The sequence below is a fragment of the Eretmochelys imbricata genome, chromosome 10, assembly GCF_965152235.1.
Source record: "Eretmochelys imbricata isolate rEreImb1 chromosome 10, rEreImb1.hap1, whole genome shotgun sequence".
Taxonomy (NCBI): Eukaryota; Metazoa; Chordata; order Testudines; family Cheloniidae; genus Eretmochelys; species Eretmochelys imbricata.
In genome coordinates, this window is record NC_135581.1 from 84,299,182 (window position 1) to 84,319,442 (window position 20,261).

Sequence of the window (20,261 nt, forward strand, 5' to 3'; positions counted from 1 at the left end):
AGGCAGCGGCCGGGAGAGGGGCCCGCAGTTGCAGGGGTGACTGGACAGCAGCGAGGGCAGCTAGACCAGCCCCTGGGGCGGAAGGAGCCCACTGGCTGGCCCACGTAAGGGCGGGCAGGGACAAGCACTGGGGATGGGCCTGGCGCAGGCCCCCATGAGATTCCTTCCCTGGCGCTCCCAGCTTCTCTCCCGAGCCCTGCAAGTGGCTGCCTGTTCTGGGAGCCGGCAGGACAGCAAGCTGGGGCTGATAAATTCAGCACAAAGCCAGGCCCTCTCGGAGGAGCAGGGTGCTGGCTTTCACGCACCCCACACCCTGCTGGCTCACCGGGCCTGGGCGGAGCGGGGTGTTTCCTTGTCGCTTCTGGGCTCGGAGCCTCGGGAGTGGCAGCTGCTCCCATGGCCAGTCAGCGTTTTCCAGCGTGGCCGGCAGTGGGATGCCCCGCGGCAGCTGTGGGCCTGTGGCCAGGGGAAGGGCCATGCCTGCTGCTAGCGGGGGGCACTACCAGGGAGGGCTCTCCTGATAGCCATCCCCCTCGCCCACAGCTGCCCTGGAGCGCGGACAAGGAGAGGAAGAAGCAGTGTGCATTCAAGGGCAAGGACCCCCAGGTGAGTGCTGCCCAGGCTGTCAGTGCACTGCCCCACAGCTCCCCGGCCTGAGCCCTCTGGGGAACAGCGCGCTGCCAGCCTGCCTGTGCCAAGAGACCATGGGGATGGGACAGCAGCCCCAGGACTGGGGAGACGGGCCCATTGCTGGGGAGAGGCCTTGAACTGAACGTGCTCAGTGGGGCAATGAAAGCCAGAATGGGGCCTGCAGCCAGCCCTTGTCATAGCGCTGTCTGGATGCCGGCCCCTAGGGGGTGCTGTGGGGCAGAGGTCCTGTTACGGATCCACAGGTCCAGTGCTGTGGGGCAGAGGCTCAGCGGGGGCTGTCTGTCAGTGTTGGGCCCAGGGCAGCGCTAGGGGGTGCTGTGCTGTGGGGTGGGGGTGGGGACAGCAGGGGGCGCTCTCCAGGCAGTGTTTGCCCATTGCCCGAGGGTGGTGCTAGGGACTCTGTGGTGCAGGGTGGGGGCAGTAGGGGGCGCTCTCCCCTGACAGCCAGTGCTGGCCCCGTTGCCCCAGGGTGGCACTAGGGGGCGCTGTGCTGCTGGCGGTGCTGTCTCTTGGGGAAGAGGTGAAACTGAGGCCCAGGCTCCTGGCCTGTCCCATGGGGGCCGGTGCTCATCCGGCCGTAGCCGCTCCGTCCGCGTCCCTAGATCCCACTGGGCTCCCGGGGACCCGGGGCTGCTCTTCCCTGTGGGGCCTGGAAGCCGGGTGCAGCAGGGCTGCGGAGGCTGACTCCTGTGGGCTGGCGGGGCCTGCGGGGGCTGTGTCTGGGGAGGAGCGAGCCCCGGGGCGGGGCAGACTGAGCAGGTGCCTCTCGCCTTCCCTGCAGAGGGACTGTCACAACTACATCAAGATCCTGCTGCAGCTGAACAGCACCCACCTATACGCCTGCGGGACCGGCGCCTTCAGCCCCGTGTGCACCTACCTCGTGAGTGCTGCGGAGGGCGCCCTGCCCCGCGGGGCCTCTCCGTGCAAGCCCTGCCCGGCCCCGCCCCAGCTCCGCTGCCCCACTCCGGCCCAGGGAGCACTGGCTTGCGGGGCTCTCCCTGCACCCGTGACTGGGCTGTGAGGCAGCACAAGTCCCTGTCTCTCCAGGGACAGCGCTCCCTATTCCCCCTCCCGCCCCGTGCTGGGCGACGCTCTGCTGCCCGAGGGAAGAGCTGAGCCAGCCTCAGGCCAGGAGCAGAGTTAGGGGTCAGCATGTGGGCCCCAGAGCCAATCCCTCCCCAGCATCCCTCCTGCACCCAGTTCTCCTTGGCGGGACTCCAGGCCCAGCTCTGAGCCTGGCAGGGCTGTGGCGAGGGCCCTGGGGTGTGATGGGGCAGCCGGAGGGACTTGGACGGACTCAGTAACCTGGCCAGTGACATACCCTGGGGGCATAAGGAAAGGGCAGGAGACACCCCACCTCCCTTCCCCTGGCTCCTGCCCTCTCCACGCCCCTGCCTGACTCTTCCCGCTCAGAGCATCGTCTCCTCTGCAGAACGTGCAGAACTTCAGCCAGGCGAGGGAGCTGCTGGAGGATGGGAAAGGCCGCTGCCCCTTCGACCCTGAATACAAATCCACAGCCATCATGGTCGGTAAGGAGGGGCTGGTACCTCCCCTGGGGTGGGGATAGGGGTGGGGGGAACGGCTGTGCACCCCGTGGCCCAGCCCGTGGGTGAGGAACAGCCAGCTGATGTGGAGATGGAGCCAGTGGGGTGATGCTGGCCCCCTGGCGGAGGGACGCATGGTGCCCACTCCCACAGCTGCCAGGCCAGGCCATAGGAGGTGCCTAGGCTCCTGGCTGATGCTGCTCTCTGTCCCCTCCTGGCCGGATCGATACGCACCTTCGGCTGGACGGCAGCTGCGGGATAGACCTGGCACAAAGCCGGCCCACACGGGAGCACCCACCTGACGCAGCTGCCCCGAATGAGGGGAGATGGCAGCTGGATCTGCTCTGGACCCAGTGCCAGCAGTGGGGAGGGAGGAACTGGTCCCTCCTTATGCCCGTGGGTCTGTCTTTCCCCGGCAGATGGTGAGCTCTACGCTGGGACCGTCAGTGACTTCCAGGGCAAGGAGCCGACCATCTACCGGAGCCAGGAGAGCCGCATCTCCCTCAAGACCGAGAACTCCCTCCACTGGCTGCACGGTGCGGGGCTGCTGGGGCAGGGCAGGGCCTGATCCCAGGCCCACCCGGTCAGGGGCGAGCAACAGGCAGCCCAGACAAGCTCCAGGAGCACGAGGAGGTGTCAGCCAGGCCTGGCAGGGGCGGGGTGGGCTTAGGCTGCTGGTCCCGGTCAGACTTTGCCTCTCACCTTGGGCTGCCCTCCTGTCCCCTCTCCTAGGCGAAGCAGGGCTGGCCTGGGTCACTGCTTGCCTGGGAGCCCCCCAAGGCAAGCTCGGTTTCATTCCTTCCCGCCGCTGCCACGCTCCTCCCCAGAGGAGGCTGCGTCTCAACCGCAGCGACCAATTGCCCAGACTCTGGGATGCTTTGGGATCCCGGGGGGCTGGCACTGAGGGCTCTGTATTTGGGATGCAGACCCAGCCTTCGTAGGCTCAGCTTACCTGCGGGAGAGCCTGCCGCCTGGCAACCCTGAGGGGGACGATGACAAGGTGTACTTCTTCTTCAGCGAGACTGGCAAGGAGTTTGACTTCTTCGAGAACACCATCGTGTCGCGGATTGCCCGCGTGTGCAAGGTGAGCCGCATAGTGTCCTCGGGGGGCGGGGGTCGCGCGTACCTGCTGGGAAGGGCGGCCGTGGCGCGCATGCCAGGGAGGGTGCATGGTGGGGGTTTGTCACGTGCAAACTGATGCGTGTAGTCACACCTGTGCAACGGGAGGCTGTGCGTGTCACTGCTGGCCCACCCCGCGTGCGTATGACTGGGTCTGCAGCACCACCTGCTGCCCACACAGCTTGCCTGCTTCTCCAGGCTCCCCTCTTCCGATGCAACCGCCCCTCCCTGCAGCACCGGGGGCCGGGCAGCGCAGGGTGACGCCCACTCTCCTTGGCAGGGGGACCTGGGCGGGGAGCGGGTGCTGCAGCGGAGGTGGACCACGTTCCTCAAGGCCCAGCTCCTGTGCTCGCGGCCCGACGACGGGTTCCCCTTCAACGTGCTGCAGGACGTGTTCGTGCTCACGCCGGATGAGCAGCGCTGGAGGGACACGGTCTTCTATGGCGTCTTCACCTCCCAGTGGTGAGCGCGGGCGAGGCACGGTCCTGCAGCTGGCTCCAGCTGGAGCCGCTCGGACCCAGACCAGGGCATCTCCCTGGGGCACTCCCAGCAAAGGGGTTATTCTGGGTTAGCAGAGGGGAGCGGGGAATGGAACATGGGGCCTTTCCCCGCTGGGGGCGCTGTCTCTGATCTGGCCCCAGGGCAGGGACTGCCTGGCTCAGGGGGGGCGGGGAATGGAACATGGGGCCTTTCCCCCCTGGGCGCGCTGTCTCTGATCTGGCCCCAGGGCAGGGACTGCCTGGCTCAGGGGGGCAGGGAATGGGGCATGGGGCCTTTCCCCGCTGGGGGCGCTGTCTCTGATATGGGCCCAGGGTGGGGGACTGGCTGGCTCAGGGGGGCAGGGAATGGGGCATGGGGCCTTTCCCCGCTGGGGGCGCTGTCTCTGATCTGGCCCCAGGGCAGGGACTGGCTGGCTCAGGGGGCAGGGAATGGGGCATGGGGCCTTTCCCCGCTGGGGGCGCTGTCTCTGATCTGGCCCGAGGGCAGGGACTGGCTGGCTCAGAGGGGTGGGGAATGGGGCACGGGGCCTTTCCCTGCTGGGGGCGCTGTCTCTGATCTGGCCCCAGGGTTGGGGACTGGCTGGCTCAGAGGGGTGGGGAATGGGGCACGGGGCCTTTCCCCGCTGGGGGCGCTGTCTCTGATATGGGCCCAGGGTGGGGGACTGGCTGGCTCAGGGGGGCAGGGAATGGGGCACGGGGCCTTTCCCCGCTGGGGGCGCTGTCTCTGATCTGGCCCCAGGGCAGGGACTGGCTGGCTCAGGGGGGCAGGGAATGGGGCACGGGGCCTTTCCCCCCTGGGGGCGCTGTCTCTGATCTGGCCCCAGGGCAGGGACTGGCTGGCTCAGGGGGGCAGGGAATGGGGCACGGGGCCTGTCCCCGCTAGGGGCGCTGTCTCTGATATGGGCCCAGGGTGGGGGACTGGCTGGCTCAGGGGGGTGGGGAATGGGGCACGGGGCCTTTCCCCGCTGGGGGTGCTGTCTCTGATCTGGCCCCAGGGTTGGGGACTGGCTGGCTCAGAGGGGTGGGGAATGGGGCATGGGGCCTTTCCCCGCTGGGGGCGCTGTCTCTGATCTGGCCCCAGGGCAGGGACTGGCTGGCTCAGGGGGGCAGGGAATGGGGCACGGGGCCTTTCCCCGCTGGGGGTGCTGTCTCTGATCTGGCCCCAGGGCAGGGACTGGCTGGCTCAGGGGGGCAGGGAATGGGGCACGGGGCCTTTCCCCGCTGAGCGCGCTGTCTCTGATATGGGCCCAGGGTTGGGGACTGGCTGGCTAAGGGGGGCAGGGAATGGGGCACGGGGCCTTTCCCCGCTGGGGGCGCTGTCTCTGATCTGGCCCGAGGGCAGGGACTGGCTGGCTAAGGGGGGCAGGGAATGGGGCACGGGGCCTTTCCCCGCTGGGGGTGCTGTCTCTGATCTGGCCCCAGGGCACGGACTGGCTGGCTCAGGGGGGCAGGGAATGGGGCACGGGGCCTGTCCCCGCTAGGGGCGCTGTCTCTGATCTGGCCCCAGGGCAGGGACTGGCTGGCTCAGGGGGGCAGGGAATGGGGCACGGGGCCTTTCCCCGCTGGGGGCGCTGTCTCTGATCTGGCCCCAGGGCAGGGACTGGCTGGCTAAGGGGGGCAGGGAATGGGGCACGGGGCCTTTCCCCGCTGGGGGTGCTGTCTCTGATCTGGCCCGAGGGCAGGGACTGGCTGGCTCAGGGGGGTGGGGAATGGGGCACGGGGCCTTTCCCCGCTGGGGGCGCTGTCTCTGATCTGGCCCCAGGGCAGGGACTGGCTGGCTCAGGGGGGCAGGGAATGGGGCACGGGGCCTTTCCCCGCTGGGGGCGCTGTCTCTGATCTGGCCCCAGGGCAGGGACTGGCTGGCTCAGGGGGGCAGGGAATGGGGCACGGGGCCTTTCCCCGCTGGGGGTGCTGTCTCTGATCTGGCCCCAGGGTTGGGGACTGGCTGGCTAAGGGGGGCAGGGAATGGGGCACGGGGCCTTTCCCCGCTGGGGGCGCTGTCTCTGATATGGCCCCAGGGCAGGGACTGGCTGGCTCAGGGGGGCAGGGAATGGGGCACGGGGCCTTTCCCCGCTGGGGGTGCTGTCTCTGATCTGGCCCCAGGGCAGGGACTGGCTGGCTAAGGGGGGCAGGGAATGGGACACGGGGCCTTTCCCCGCTGGGGGTGCTGTCTCTGATCTGGCCCGAGGGCAGGGACTGGCTGGCTCAGGGGGGTGGGGAATGGAACATGGGGCCTTTCCCCGCTGGGCGCGCTGTCTCTGATATGGGCCCAGGTTGGGGGACTGGCTGGCTCAGAGGGGCGGGGAATGGGGCACGGGGCCTTTTCCCGCTAGGGGGCGCTGGCTGCAGCTGCTGACAGCTCTTCCCCTTCCGTTGCGTGTCCCAGCTGTTTGCCTGGTCCAGGTGCTGTGGGGAGCTGTGTGTCAGGTGGATTGTGCCCAGCCCACCCGGCAGGGGCTGAGCTGTCTGCTGGGGCTATGCAGGGGCTGGGTGTCTCTGGGCGGTTCCAGGACCCTTTTTAGCTGCTGATTTCCCCTCTGGTGCCAGGAACAAAGGGGGCCCGGGCAGCTCGGCCGTATGTGCCTTTGCCATGCGCGATGTGCAGAAGGCCTTCGGTGGACTCTACAAGGAGGTGAACCGTGAGACGCAGCAATGGTACACGGACACCAGCCATCCGCCAGAACCCCGGCCCGGAGCGGTATGTCCCCCTCTCCCAGCACCCCGGGCAGGACTTGCCCCAAACCTGCCTGCTTCTCGGGGCACTGGACTCTCCAGCCTGGTCACACCAGCACAGCCTGAGCCAATCCATACTGCCGCCTTCCAGCGCCTCCTGGTCGTTTCCTTGAGCTCCTTCCCAGGTTGTTAGCAGGGGCTGCTGCAGCTCCGGGGGGCCAGGAGAGGCTGGTGTGAAAGGTGCCAGCACTCAGCCCCTGTGTGTGCGCTGGCCCTCACGAATGCCGCCAGCCAGCTATGCGCTCTCCCTGCTGGGGCTGTGCCCTGGGACTGCAGGCCGTGGGGCTGTCCCGGTGCTGCAGGGCTGTGCTGTCCGTGTGTCTAGCTCTCTTCCTCTCTGCCCCGCCAGTGCATCACCAGCCGCACGCGGCACATGAAAATCAACTCGTCTCTCCAGATGCCGGACCGCGTACTGAATTTCATCAAGGACCATTTCCTGATGGACGGCGCCATCCGGAGCCAGCCGCTCCTGCTGCAGGGCCGTGTGCACTACCAGCAGATCTGCGTGCAGCGCGTGCGGGGCCTGCACCACACCTACGACGTCCTCTTCCTGGGCACAGGTGGGTCTCCCTGGGGAGCTGGTGGGGGCCAGCCAGGCAGGGTGTTCCCAGCCTGGCTGGCTCGACTCAGTGCCCCCCGCTTTGTGCGTTGCAGACGACGGGCGACTGCACAAGGCCGTGAGCGTGAACCAGAAAGTGCACATCATCGAGGAGATCCGCCTTTTCCACGCCGGCCACCCCGTCCACAAGCTGCTGCTGGACCAGAGCCAGGCAAGGCAGCGAGCATGATGGGAAACTCCTGCATCCTCACCCTGCCCTCCCTCAGCAGGCAACGGCAGGGGGCTGGAGGCATGTGCCTCAGGGCGAGCGGGAGGGGGGAGCAGGAGCCGCTCCCATACACAGCCTTGGAGCTGCCTTCTGCATGGCGCTGTGCCCAGCCATCCTCCCTGTTCCTGCTGCCCTTAGGCTGGGCACACCCAGAGGGGCCAAGTGCTCTCGGTCAGCCTTTGGGGCAAACTGAGGAGCCAGGGCCAAGCCTGAGCTCACTTCTCCTCATTGCCGAATGGCTCCCACCATGGCTGGCTCTGGCTTCCTCCCTCCCTTGGTAGGGTTTCCTGCACTGAAACAGGCTCGTCAGGGAAAACCAATGCCCCCGTCCCCTGGGGGGAGCCAGGTGACAGGGGCTGCTCTGCAGGTACTGCCCAGCATCAGGAACTCAGGCAAACTCTGTCCCCCCGGTTTGGCTTTAGCAACAGAAACTCACAACCAGAGCGTGGCTTGGCTCAGCCCTTCTGGCCCCGCTGGGCTGCTCCAGGACTCCTCTGGCCTGCTCAGCATGTACCCCAGAGCCTCTCTCCCCAGAGCGGTGCTCCGCCCCATACCCTGCAGGGGAAACGCCAGTCAGCAGAGCCCACTTAGCCTTTTCCTGCCTGCCGACGGGGCGGGGATCTCAGACACAGACGACGGGTGAACGTGGGTTTTGTGAATGGCACCTGCCACATAGATCCCATCCGGTGACGCCTCCTCGGTGACACACGCTGGCTCACTCTGCTCTCTCCTGCACAGGGCCTGCTTTATGCTGCCTCTTACTCCGCCGTGGCCCAGGTGCCCGTCTCCAACTGCAGCCTGTACAGGAGCTGTGGGGAATGCGTCCTGTCCCGGGACCCCTACTGCGCCTGGAGCGGGGACGCGTGCCGCAGCGTCGCCCAGTATCACCTGCAGCTGTCGCTGCACCCCCGGTAAGTGCCGGACTCCTGGGCTCCGCCAGCCCCGCCCCGCTCGGCTGCCCCGCCCCAGCCCCTAGCCCCGCTCGGTCACCCTTCAGCCCAGCCACTCTCAGCCCAGCCGCCCGCACCTTCACCCCTCTCAGCTCTGCCCTCCCCCGCAGCTTGGCCCTGCCTCCTCTGCCCTGCTCCTCGCCCCCTCCCTGCACAGGCCGTGCTGACTGCGAGTCTCTCCCTGCAGACCCTGGGCCCAGGATATTGAAGACGCTGACACAGAGAGGCTCTGCCAAGCAGCCAACGTGTCCCTGCCCATCCCCCCCCTTCTCCGATCCCCAGGTAAGGAGGCCTTGGGGCAGGACCCGCTGGGGTGGGGTGTGCAAGCCTGCTGTGGGGCGGGGGGCTCTGGGACCTCTGCACAAGGATCCAAGAGGATCCCCCATTTGTCCATTCTAGCTGCCATTTCCCTGCGAAGGGCGGGTGGCGTCAGTGCCAGGCCTGGCCAGCTGGGGGTGCTCTCGGAGCACATGGCTGCCACCCCGCTCCCAGAGTGAGAACACACCCCTCGCGTGCACCCTGCCACAACCCAGAGCTGGGTCCCCAATGGCCACCCCCATTCTCCGGGGAGCCAGGAGAGCCCCCCCCATCACATGTGAGATTCGGCCATTGCCACAGCCCAGGGGTGGCCCGGGCCTGGCATGGGCAGTGGGAGGGCGGCTGGCTGGAGCGGTTCCTGACCCGCCTGTGTGGCGTACTCCGCAGCAGAGGGACCGCAGTGTCAGCAGATCCGGCTCCTGCCCAACGCGGTCAGGCCCCTGCCGTGCCGGCTTCTGTCCAACTTGGCCTCGCGGCTGTGGGTGCACAATGGGACCCAGATCAACTCCTCCTACCTGGTGCTGCCGGATGGAGCCCTCATCCTGGTGGGCAGCCTGGAGCGGCTGGGCACCTACGAGTGCTGGTCGCTGGAGGAGGGCTTCCAGAAGCTGATGGCGAGCTACTGCGTGGGTGTGGAGGAGCTGTCCCCGGCGCTGCACGGGCCCCCGGACGCCGCGGGCAGGCGCCTGCCTGGCCAGGACGCCATGGAGACCATCAGCACCTCCCGCAGCACCTCTGCCGTGGGCGGCGTCTCCTCCCGGCAGGACGGCAGGAGCTACTGGCCCGAGTTCCTGGTCATGTGCGCGCTGTTCGGGGCCGCGCTGCTGCTGCTGGCTCTCTTGGTGCTCTGCCGGCACCGGGACAGCATGAAGGCCTTCCTCAAGCCGGGCGAGTGCCCCGGCGGGGGCCACCGGAAGGTGGGGCTGCCCGTCGAGAGCCTGCCCCTCAATGGCAGCAGCCTGCCCAGCACGGCACCCGACCACAAGGGCTACCAGGCCCTGACCGACAGCTACATCAGCACCCCCCCGCACGCGCCCCCGGGCGCCAGCTCGGCCTTCTCCCACTCCGAGAAGAGGCCTCTCAGCGTCCGCGAGAGCTTTGTGGAGGTCTCTCCAGCCTGCCAGAGACCCCGGGTGCGGCTGGGCTCTGAAATTCGGGACTCTGTGGTGTGACCAGGCTGGGGGCATGAGCTGAGCCCGTGAGCCGCACCAGCCCCGGCTGCGCTGAGCCTTCCCAGAGACCTGTGCCATCAGGGTTGCCCCACCTCACCCTGCAGCCACCGACCCCGGCTGTAACAGTGACCTGCAAACTGCCCAGCACAATGTAGCACATTCTCCAGCGGGGTTCTCGGGGCGGCAGAGCCCCTCTGTGTATCTGGGAGGCACTCACGCTCCCTGGCAGCCCTTGCCCCAGCCCTGCCACCCGTGGGACAGCTCTGGCAGCCAGGGGCCGTTGCCTGGTGCAGGAGCAGGGCGTTCCAGGAAGGCCCAGGAGCTCTGGTGCTGGGAGAGGTGCAGTGGGGACCTGCGCGCCTTAGTGGGGCGGACCTGGCCACGTGGGGCGGACCTGGCCACGTGGGGCATGTCTAACGCTGACACGTGTGAGCAAGCGACAGGGACCTGCTGCTGCCTGCGTGTGGAGCCCGTTCTGTGGCCAGGCAGGAGAGTTCGTCTGTGTCTCATCCCCCTCATTCCCCATCCTGCTGTGACGTCCTGAGCCCTGTGCAGACATTCACCTGGCGCCTGCCGGGAGCTGGGTCTGGGGCATGTTCTGTGCGTTTGGGTTTTGGGTTGTTTTTACAATGTGACAATGTGAACTGAGCGTCCAAGCCACAGCTCCCTGGCGCCGTTGTGGGAGTGCTGTCACCATACCGGCTCACGGCGTTCGCGGAGGTTCTTGCACAGAAATGAGTTGTTGTTGTCTGTCTTTTTTATATAAAGTCCCCGTGTGGTCTCGGTGAGTGCGCTGTCCCTGGGGCGTGACGGGGCTGTGAGCAGAGATGGGCCTGCGAGAGACACCTGCAGCCAGAGTTGCTCAGCGCTTCCCAGCAGAAACCCCTGCTCAGTGAATTGTAACACTGCCAGGTTATAACCGCTCAGGCTGAAATGCCCCATGCTGGAGGGCTGCCTCGGCCTGAACACTTTGGGGAAGATTCAGCCCTTTGAGAGACCAGGGCCAATCCATGGTAACATTTCTTGTAACCACTTCATTGAGCAGCACTGAAGCTTGCAGGCTGTGAAGTGGAGGGGAATTGCGGGGGGGGGTCCCCCTGCTGCCGCCAGCTGCCTTTTACTGTTCCTACGAAAACTTGGCCAGGGTGTAAGGCTGGAACATTCTTAGCAGGGCCGTGTTCAGTAGCCTGATGAGAGCTTGGCAGCTCCATTCTCTGAAAATTGGTGTGCAGGGAGTGTACTCTGGCCCCCCACGGCTCCTACTGCAGGCCAGCCCCACAGCACGACTGAGCGGGCCCCAGCCCAGGGTGGAGGGACTTTCTCTGCCGGTGCTCCTCTCGGGTGCTGGCCTTCAGACCGGAGAGCAGAGAGATAGTCTGCTGTGCTCCTGGCAGCGAGCGGAAGGGCTTGACCCACGGGGGCGAGGACTGGGGCAGGCTGGGAGCGACAGGAACCACCAGGGTGTGGAGGGGGATGGGGCAGAAGGGTGTGTAGCCGCTCGACCACACTCTTGTCCTGAACCTGGAACCGCAGGTGGCGTTCCTGAGTCTCACCAGTGCTCGGCTCTCAGCAAACAGCTGGGAAACACACTGGCAGAGGTGGTCTCTTCTCCCCAGCAGCTAGTCCACAGAGAGAACCGCCTCCCTCCCAGGGAGTTGTCCGTGCTCAGGGGCTCCCAGGCGGAGCTGAGAACCTGCTCCTCCCAAGCTACAAGTGCTCCTGTGCCAAGCCAGCGTGTGGGGGGCTGTGCCCGGGGCGTGCGGCTCTCGGTGATCAGGGCAGGAGCTGATTTTAAATGAGGTCTCATGAGACAGTAGGGCTCACGTATGGGCCCCTGGCCCCAGGAGGCCAGCCAGCCTTGGCTGACCTATAAGGCCGTGGTAATGAAAAGCCTGTACATTCTGTTTCAAACCTTCTTTCAGCCAAATGCCCCCATTTGGTTGGCCTGGGCACTGCCCCCTAATGCCAGGCCCCAGAGCTCAGCTTCATGGCAGGGCGCTTTTCTACGTGGGGAAGCAGCATTTGGACCTTTGACCCCCACCCATAGCAAGCTCTCCAGCTGCTCGGCTGCACCACTATGCAGGGAAGAGAGAGATAGACTTGAATTTCCACCTTCTTTACTCCCTCTTGTTGAGCCCTTACAGTTCAGTAGGATCTAGTGGCCTCAGCCAGGTGCGAGACCCACTGCCAGGTGCTACCACACGGTCATTGACCCTTCTAAAAACCCCTCTCAGCCCTGGGAGTGCACGGTTCTTGCTGCAGTGTTACTGGACAGTTTTAAGTAGACCAGTCTGTTAGTTATGTGTCCCATCCCTGGGGCATGTTTGCACAGGCCACACACGGGCAGAAGTCTAGCCACAGGCCAGACCGTGTGCAATACCATGCCCCTGGGGTTAGTGAGGCAGGTTATGGTGCCATTAGGCCCTTGGGGAAAGCCCATCTCTAATACTCGCCTTTCTGCAGACCCAAGCGTGAGAGCGGCTGGCTGCTGGCTCTGGGAGAGGCCTCCCTGGAGTTTGGCAGTTCTGACAGCTGAGGTGTCCACTGCATAATTCCCCCCACCCCATGACAGGCACAAGGCTCTCGCTGCTCCAGGCAGCTCGGTCCCTGGACTCAGACTGGAAACAAACTCCTTTAGCGCTGCCAGGAAACCCCCAAGCCGAGCACAGCTTCCCCCACCCAGAGCATTGGGGGCAGGAGTCCATCGCTCTGCTAGGAATAGGCAGGCCCCCAGTCTCATCAAGGGATGGGCCCTGCAGCCCCTAGGATATGCCCATGCTGCACTCCTCTTCACTAGAGTGGGAGGGAGACGTAATAGGAACAAGAGGACTTGTGGCACCTTAGAGACTAACATTTATTTGAGCACAAGCTTTCGTGAGCTACAGCATCCGATGAAGTGAGCTGTAGCTCACAAAAGCTTATGCTCAAATAAATTTGTTAAAGTCTCTAAGGTGCCACACGTCCTCCTTTTCTTTTTGCGGATACAGACTAACACGGCTGCTCCTCTGAGTCCTGTAATAGGAACAGTGAATGGACGGGGAGGGAGAGGATTCAGGGCCCATTAACCCTGAGGAGCAAGGAGTGCCAGTGATTGGGCAGGAGAGACTATAGCCTCTGTCCCATCTGGCTGGACACATCCAGCCCAGGAGGCAGCCTGCAGCCTCCAGTAGTCCAGGTGATGGCAGCTTGCTGCAGGCTGCCCAGAGCATGGCTCAGGGGCTCCTCATCCTGGGGGTGGGGAAACCGACCCCCCCGTCTTCCCCCCCCACACACACAGGAGACAGGCCCAAGGGTAAGACTCCAGCTCTTTATTCATTCTCCACACGTGGCTGAGCAGCTCCCTGCCCAGTGCAGAGTACTGCAGGCATGCTCCCCCATGGTGCGGGAGCGCCCAGCAGAGCGGCACGGGGAAGCCAGCTGCTTTACCACGTGTAAGACAGGGTAGAAAGAAAGACAGACACCCTGAATCTTTGCTCCCCTGATAGGCACTAACACCACATCAGGTAGCAGCCGGCAGGGTGGGACCGCAGAGTGGAGCGTCCTGCCTGACAGCCATGGCCTTCCCCAGGCCTGCGTCACCTGAGTAGCCGGGCAAGGACCCAGGGCCAGGGTGCCTGACAACAGGAATCAGCTGCTGCTTCAGGAAGGGAGGTAGGCGCTGGCAGACACACTGACTCCCAGGGCAGGGCAGACTGGGAGTGGCACAGGTGGAAGCTTTACAAGTCAGTTCTCAGCTGTGGCCCTGTCAGCCCTGTGACTGCTGTGGCCCGTGCCAGGCCCTGCCAGGCCCCCCCTCCGACTCTGGCTGAGCAGAAAGCTGTGCATGGTCCCGCAGGAGGGAGCTGGGAAGTGGGCAAAGCTGCGGCACTGCAGCTTTTTAAGGTGCCAGTTACATTATTGCATAGTAAAACAAGCCCCTTGTGCTACATTCCTTTGCCAGACCCCTGGCTCATGTGAGGCAGCCTCAGGGAGCCAGCCAGGCCCACTGCATCCACAAGGACTCCTTGCTGGAGTCCTAGCTGCCAGTTTGCTAGTGGAAGGCACAAAGAGAGGCTCAGGAGGATGAGCCCTGGATTATCACAGGCCCCTAGCAGGAGTTCCCCTCTCCAGCTCAGGATGTCCAGGGTAGGCCCAGAGGACTGCACCTGGTTTGCATAGGAGGAAGCCCATGAAAATATAGCCCATGGAGACCAAAAATCCCAGCATGCTTTGTGCCATGTTGATCCCAGCAGCCTCTGCTCTGATCCAGGTATGGCTTGACAGGCTGGGACCTGTAGCCTCCATGGGCCAGGAGTTTGTTTGAAGCACAAGGCAGCTGCATTAAGGACCCTGTGACCCTACCCCTGCAGACCAAGAAGAGCACAGAAGGCACAGCACACTGGGCAAGAGAGGCCTTGTCCCGTGGAGCCCTGCATAAGGCACTATGGAAGGAGTGCTCCAAGACACCGGACTCCTAGCACAGTACTGGAGTCACCAATATTATTGCATCTGTTTGCCAGAGGGGGAAGGATCCAGACACTGTGCAGAGATGGTGCAGAGCCACGCAGCAGGCTAGGAAGGGACAGACCATGGGCACAGCCAGCCACAGGACACCTCTGTTGGAAGGGACATGGCGCCATCACAGCACGATCTTGAAGGAACTGAAAGAGACAGTGACCAGCCCATTCTCACATGCTAAGCCACAGGGGAGCTACTCGCTGAGGGCACCGTCTCCCGGTGGCAGGGGAAGGGCTATATGCACCATGGAGCTCAAAGGGGACATGGCAGACCCAAGCAGAATGCAGCTGGTATTTAAAAGAGGATTCTGGACATCTCCTGCCAATGGCTTGAGGGGGGTGCACCCTGGATACCCTGAGCATGGTCAGAGAGCCCCCAACAAGCTAGCAAAGAAACAAGCTAGAGGAGTCAAGTGGCCAAGGAAGGGGGTGCATGAGCCCTAGAATGGGGGCAGGAGGGCAGTCTGGTGCGTGAGGCTCAGGACTAGAAGATGGGAGAGCTGGGTTCTCCTGCTGCCATGGTGTGACTGTGGACAAGCAAATCCTGTGCCTCCGTCCCCCCGTGAAAGGAGAAGGCCCTGCCGTGGCCGGGCGGCGCTCATTCTGGTTGTGAAGCAGGAAGGACAGGCCGGTGGTAATGAGACTGGCCTGGGATCTGTAGCCATGGATTCTACTCCCAGCTCTGCTACAGCCTCCCTGTGTGACTGGCGAATCACTCCCTGCCCCACGGGCAGCATGGAGATAAGAGCCCTTCCTCCCGCTCCACCAGCTGCGTTCTGTCTGCAAGCTCTTCAGGGCAGGTACTGGCTCTCCACTTACATACAGCACCCGGTAGAAGGGGCTGGAGACCAGACAAATGAGTGGCGCATCTGGGCGCTGCCACGATACAGCTTGCTAGGAAGGGGTCAGGAGCCACAGCCCCATTGAACCAGGACTTTGGTACTTTAGGAAGCGTCCCCCGTGCATTGCGAGGCCTCAGTGGATGGGGCTAGAGATGGGCAAAGGTTTCTTCACTAGCGAGGAGCTGCTGTAAAAAGTCCATGTCTGCGCTTTTAGCCCTGCTACCAGCTGAGAGATCTGTGCCCACTCCGCACAGAGAGTTAAGCAACCCCCCCTTCTACCCACTGGCTAGCTTTCTCTGCCTAGCAAGTGCTGGATTTTCTCCAGTCAGACACTGCAGCAGGCAGCGGAGACATGGGTACCTGGCAAAGTCCGGTGAACGAGAAATGACATGCTGGAACTCAGAGAGGTTAATGGTCCCATCCTTGTCAATATCGGACTCCTCCAGGATCTGTCAGGGAAAGGGAAACACCAGCCCTCAAAGCCTGCGTGAGCAACCCCACACAGCAGGTCCAGCGAGCCCTCAGGCCAAGCCCCACAGATGCCAGGCTTGTTGCACTCACGTTCTGGATGAGCTGATCCATCTCTGACTCACTCAGCCTAGTCTCATCTCCTTCCCCTGTCAGGCAGTTCACCAGCTTCTCCAGGTCCTTCCTGTCCAGGATCCCATCGTCATCAAAATCTTTGGGGGAAACGTCCAGGTTATCATCAGAGTCATTTGCCCATGAGATCCTGTTTCCATGACAATGGCCTAGTGACACAGGAGATTCCCAAGCAGGAGTGTTCCCAGAGAAGGGTTCTTGGCTGGGCCTCAGGCTTGCCCTGGGGGCCTCGCAGCCTCCTCATTGGAGCTGGGGTAGGACTGGCTAACACCACAACCTGCTCCAAGCACCTCAGACTGCAGCTGGGCAAAGTCATCCATGGACAGCAGGTTCCTGAAGTGACCCCCTCCATGAGAGCAACCCCTGGGAGCGGCAGCCACCCCAAGCCCCCTCTGCACAGCCGGGGCGGCGAAGCAGAGCAGTCACCCCGGGGCCTAGCTGATCTCTACCGAAGATGCGGAAGGCATAGTGGGATTTGATCTCCGCTGTGGCTGAGTCACTGAAGACGCTCAGCAGGTCAAGGAAGTCTTCGAAGGACATGCTGCCATCCCCATCCTCTGCAGTGGAGAAGACCCGGCAGATCCGGTCCTGGAACGGGTTTGCCTGTCAACACATGTGGAGTCAACACTGGAGTGAGGCACCAGGGCTTCCCAGTAGGGGCAGGGCAGGCAGATGATCACAATGGTCCCTTCCAGCCTTAAAATCCCTGGCTGGGTGGAGACCCTTAGAACTTCCTGTGCAACTCCATTTGCTCCTGGTTAGCCCCCTGCCGTCAGGTCCCTGCAGCACCTGCATGGCCTGAGAAGCTGGGCTCCATGCTGACGGACACCTCTTCCCCCAGCCCTGGCAGCTCAGCAGGGAATGGGAAGTGGAGCAAACTCACCGTGACTGGAACCGCCTCCCTGATTGCAGAGCACGCCCAAAACAATTTGCAGCTGCCCCCCAGGCAGGACCCAAGTCTTGGCCCAGAACCAAGAGATCAGAGGGTCTGACCTCGTTCCTGCTAGGGCAGGGTGGGGGGAGGCCAAGCAGCAGGGGGTGTGCACCATACCCTCAGTTCAGGCAGTGTGAGGATCTTGCTCTTGGGGACTCTTTTCAGCAGGATACTCTCCCTCTCCTCCTTTGGCAGCAGCTCACTGAATCTCTTGTGGGCACTTTGGGAGACAAGAACAATTAGAGCATGGCAGAGCTGCTAACAGTCTGGGTCAGAGGCTGCTGAGCTCAGCTGGGAGCCCTGCCGAGGTGGAGGGGTAATTCTTCCCCAGAGCTGCCTGGAGCGGGTGACTATTCCCCAGCCCTGAGCACGCTCCCCATGCTACACCAGAAACAACACCCTGACGCAAACAAGGGGTGAGGGAGGAGGAACAGTGTTAGCTGATCAGTCCCCGTCAGGCCAGCTCTCTTCTCTATCCTCTACAGGCACCGCAATATCCACACTTCCACCTGTGCCAGCTCCGAGACACACCCCACTGTGACCCCCTGCCCCACTCCTGTCCTTTCACAGGGGGGCACTCAGACTCTAGCCTATGCCAGGCTGCCGTGCTCTCCCCCTCTCAGCTCTGAGGCAGCTGCAGAGGTTACAGGGCTGGGTGGGTGCCAGGAAGGGACGCAGCAGGGATGTCACCACACAGGACTCCCGTGCAGGACCAACAGTCTGGGCCTGGCCCACATTGCAGGACTCGCTCTCAGCCAGGGTGCCACTGGCAACCAGGCTAGGCTGAGTTTATGCCAACAGCTTCACACGCAGCAAAGCTGCATTAGACAAGGCCCTGGGCAGAGCCCATGGACATTCGCAGCTACAGCATCATAGTATCAGTAGGCCAGACGCTGACACATGGCCCAGCCCGGAGATCTTATTTTTCCTGTTTCGCCTCAAGCGGCCCATCAGCACAGCCTGTAAAGCCAGAGAGCAGCAGGCTAGAAACACCAAGAAGCCACCACACCCTGAAGCAAAGTCCAGCGCACAGAGGGCTAGGTTCAAAGTGCCCTTGTGCCAGGAAACACACCGAGACGGGGAGCAAGAGCAGGAAGAGGCTCCCGGTCAGAAGGGAAGCGCTACCTGGCCACTGCCCACTGCTGCACCACACTCCCCTCCCGCTTTGCAAGCGCCAGGGGCTGGGATGCTTGACCCCTAGGCCATGCTTCCATATCCACCTCTACCTACTTCAGGGTGCAATGCAACAGATGCCAACACCCCAGCAACTTGGAGCAAAGGAATAAAGTGCCCCTGCACCGGCTCTTGCACTCAGGGCGCAGCAGGGCGGATCAGCGTACAAGCAGGTTCAGGCCACTCTGACTCTAGGGCTGTATGAACACCAGGGCTCCCCCGGAGCAGCAGCCCCCATACTGGGAAGCAGCAGGGCAGCATTGTTTGAATCAGAGACTGTTTCTTGTCTAACCTTCTCACTGTCCGCCAGGCAGGCCCTACAGGTCACCTAGCAGAGACCGTCTAGCCTGTGCTCAGCCCGAGAGCCCGGCTGCTCTTGGAGGCCTCTGCTGCTGCCCCTCACTGCCCAGGAGCAACAACCTCACGTCTGGGTCCAGCTCCACACAGACCCCTCCCCACTGAGCTCTGGCACCTTCTGCCTGCAATTACTCTCCCCCTCCCCACGTGGGCTGGGGGCTGCTACCCCAAGGGCCAGCATCTGGCCTGCCTCCTCGTGTATAGGCCTGGCCCCACAGCTCAGCACTAGCTTCTGAGCGGTCTGTGGGGCCGGGAAGGAAAGTCAGCCCGAGAAGTGCTTACAGCAAGATCTCCTGCTTGGTCAGAAAGGTCAGCTCCTGGGAAAGAGAAAAGAGGAAAGTTAACCCTGCACGTCTGCCAGGGCACCTCAGCTGAGGGGGGGCTCTCGGCGCCAGCCTGGGGGTCGCAGGCAGCTCGGCCCAGAGCCCTACGGGGGGGTCCCAGAGCCCTACTGGGGGGGGTCCCAGAGCCCTACTGGGCTCAGCGGCAAGGAGGGGCCAGGCCAGGCGCCCCTGGCCGGAGGAGGCAGCGGAGCGAGCAGGGCCCGCGGTGCTGCTGGGGAAGCGCAGGGGGGAGCCCAGGCTGGGGGGAGCCAGGCCGGATGGAGGGGGAGGGGCGCTCGGGTGGGTGGGGGGAGGGGCCCGGCCCGGTGGGGGGGGCGCTCGAGGGGAGGAGGGGCCCGGGCCGACGGGGGGGGCGCGCTCGGGTTGGGGGGGAAGGGCCCAGCCCGGAGGGTTGGGGAGGAGGCGCGCTCGGGCGGGTGGGGGGAGGGGCCCGGCCCGGTGGGGGGGGCGCTCGAGGGGGGGAGGGGCCGGGGGGGCGCGCTCGGGTGGGGGGGAAGCGCCCGGCCCGGGGGTACCTGGTACTCGTCCAGCAGGTCCCGCGGCAGCTGACTGGCCGAGCCCCCCATGGCGGCCCCAGACCAACTTCCGCGACTCCGGCCGGGCCCTTCGCCCCTCCGCTTCCGGCCGCCCCGCCGCCAAGTCTCCGTCTCCAGGACACCGCCCCATGGCAACGCCCCCCAAGGGCCGCCGCCTCCCGGGGCGGGGCATGCTGGGAGCTGTGTGTGTCCCCCCCCAGCGTGGGGCATGCCGGGAGCTGTGTTCCCCCCTCCCCCCCAGCGCGGGGCATGCTGGGAGCTGTGTGTGTCCCCCCCAGCATGTGGCATGCCGGGAGCTGTGTCCCCCCCCCAGCATGGGGCATGCCGGGAGCTGTGTGTGTCCCCCCCCAGCATGGGGCATGCCGGGAGCTGTGTCCCCCCAGAGCGGGGCATGCTGGGAGCTGTGTGTCCCCCCCCAGAGCGGGGTATGATGGGAGGGGGGTGTGCCCCTGCCACGGCAGAGCATGCTGGGAGCTGTGCCCTCCCCCAGAGCAGGGTATGCTAGGAGCTATGTGTGTGTGTCCCCCCAGAGCAGGGAATGCTGGGAGCTGTGTGCCCCCCCAGAGCGGGGCATGCTGGGAGCTGTGTGTCGTCTCCCCCCCCCCCCCCCGAGCGGGGCATGCTGGGAGCTGTGTGTCCCCCCAGAGTGGGGCATGCCGGGAGCTGTGTGTGTCCCCGCAGCACAATGTGGGGAATGCTGGGAGCTGTGTGTCCCCCCCCCACCCAGAGCGTGGCATGCTGGGAGCTGCGTGTCCCCCCCAGAGCAGAGCATGCTGGGAGCTGCGTGTCCGTCCCCCCCCAGAGCGGGGCATGCTGGGAGCTGTGTGTCCCCCTGTGACAAAATGGGACTGTTCTTAATGTTTCCTCTGAATAGTGTGGGGGTGCCTCAGTTTCCCCTAGGCAGTTCTTAAGTATCTAGGTGGTGGGGTAAGGGTGTATGATCATTGCAGAGCCCTAGAGGGCAGGTGTGCGCAGGGGTCTGGACACAGGGAATGGCCGACACCCTGTTTCCTGGCAACTGATGGCCTGGGCCCTTCCCCCCTGCAAGGTGAGAGCTAAAGGGTTGGAGAACAAAGGAATCCAGAGACCTCCTGGCCCGGGAAAGGGACAAAGCCCAGAGGAGGAGGGGCTGGAGGGAGTTTCAGTTTGGGGCTGGCTGGGGACA

At 64.3% G+C, this 20,261-nt stretch overlaps 2 protein-coding genes across 2 annotated transcripts in view; one reads left to right on the forward strand and one right to left on the reverse strand.

Moving 5' to 3' along the window:
• Positions 1-10,602, forward strand: part of SEMA4B (semaphorin 4B) — a 29,305-nt gene extending 18,703 nt beyond the window's left edge. The window contains exons 3-14 of the mRNA XM_077828915.1: positions 544-606; positions 1,433-1,531; positions 2,084-2,180; positions 2,615-2,731; positions 3,122-3,279; positions 3,595-3,776; positions 6,362-6,512; positions 6,897-7,107; positions 7,202-7,317; positions 8,113-8,285; positions 8,512-8,606; positions 9,030-10,602. Of these exons, the coding sequence (XP_077685041.1) occupies positions 544-606; positions 1,433-1,531; positions 2,084-2,180; positions 2,615-2,731; positions 3,122-3,279; positions 3,595-3,776; positions 6,362-6,512; positions 6,897-7,107; positions 7,202-7,317; positions 8,113-8,285; positions 8,512-8,606; positions 9,030-9,814 (2,247 nt within the window). The 3' untranslated portion in view covers positions 9,815-10,602. The remainder of the gene's footprint in view (positions 1-543; positions 607-1,432; positions 1,532-2,083; positions 2,181-2,614; positions 2,732-3,121; positions 3,280-3,594; positions 3,777-6,361; positions 6,513-6,896; positions 7,108-7,201; positions 7,318-8,112; positions 8,286-8,511; positions 8,607-9,029) is intronic.
• Positions 10,603-13,101: 2,499 nt separating this feature from the next.
• CIB1 (calcium and integrin binding 1) lies at positions 13,102-19,249 on the reverse strand. Its single transcript, XM_077828254.1, has 7 exons — positions 19,076-19,249; positions 18,499-18,533; positions 16,804-16,906; positions 16,202-16,355; positions 15,714-15,832; positions 15,513-15,601; positions 13,102-14,454 (listed from the first exon to the last, which is right to left on the reverse strand). The coding sequence occupies exons 1-7, from the start codon at positions 19,124-19,126 to the stop codon at positions 14,433-14,435; spliced, it is 573 nt and encodes a 190-aa protein (XP_077684380.1). The 5' UTR covers positions 19,127-19,249; the 3' UTR covers positions 13,102-14,432.
• Positions 19,250-20,261: the final 1,012 nt, after the last annotated feature.

Bases quoted from the DNA above. Each gene is read 5' to 3' on its own strand.
- CIB1 (XM_077828254.1), bottom strand. From the start codon at position 19,126: ATGGGGGGCTCGGCCAGTCAGCTGCCGCGGGACCTGCTGGACGAGTAC. The intron at 16,356-16,803 runs GTATGGTGCACA...ATGTGTTGACAG, and splicing joins TCACACTGCCTGAACTGAGG to GCAAACCCGTTCCAGGACCG. The intron at 15,602-15,713 runs GTGAGTGCAACA...TTTCCCTGACAG, and splicing joins TGGATCAGCTCATCCAGAAC to ATCCTGGAGGAGTCCGATAT.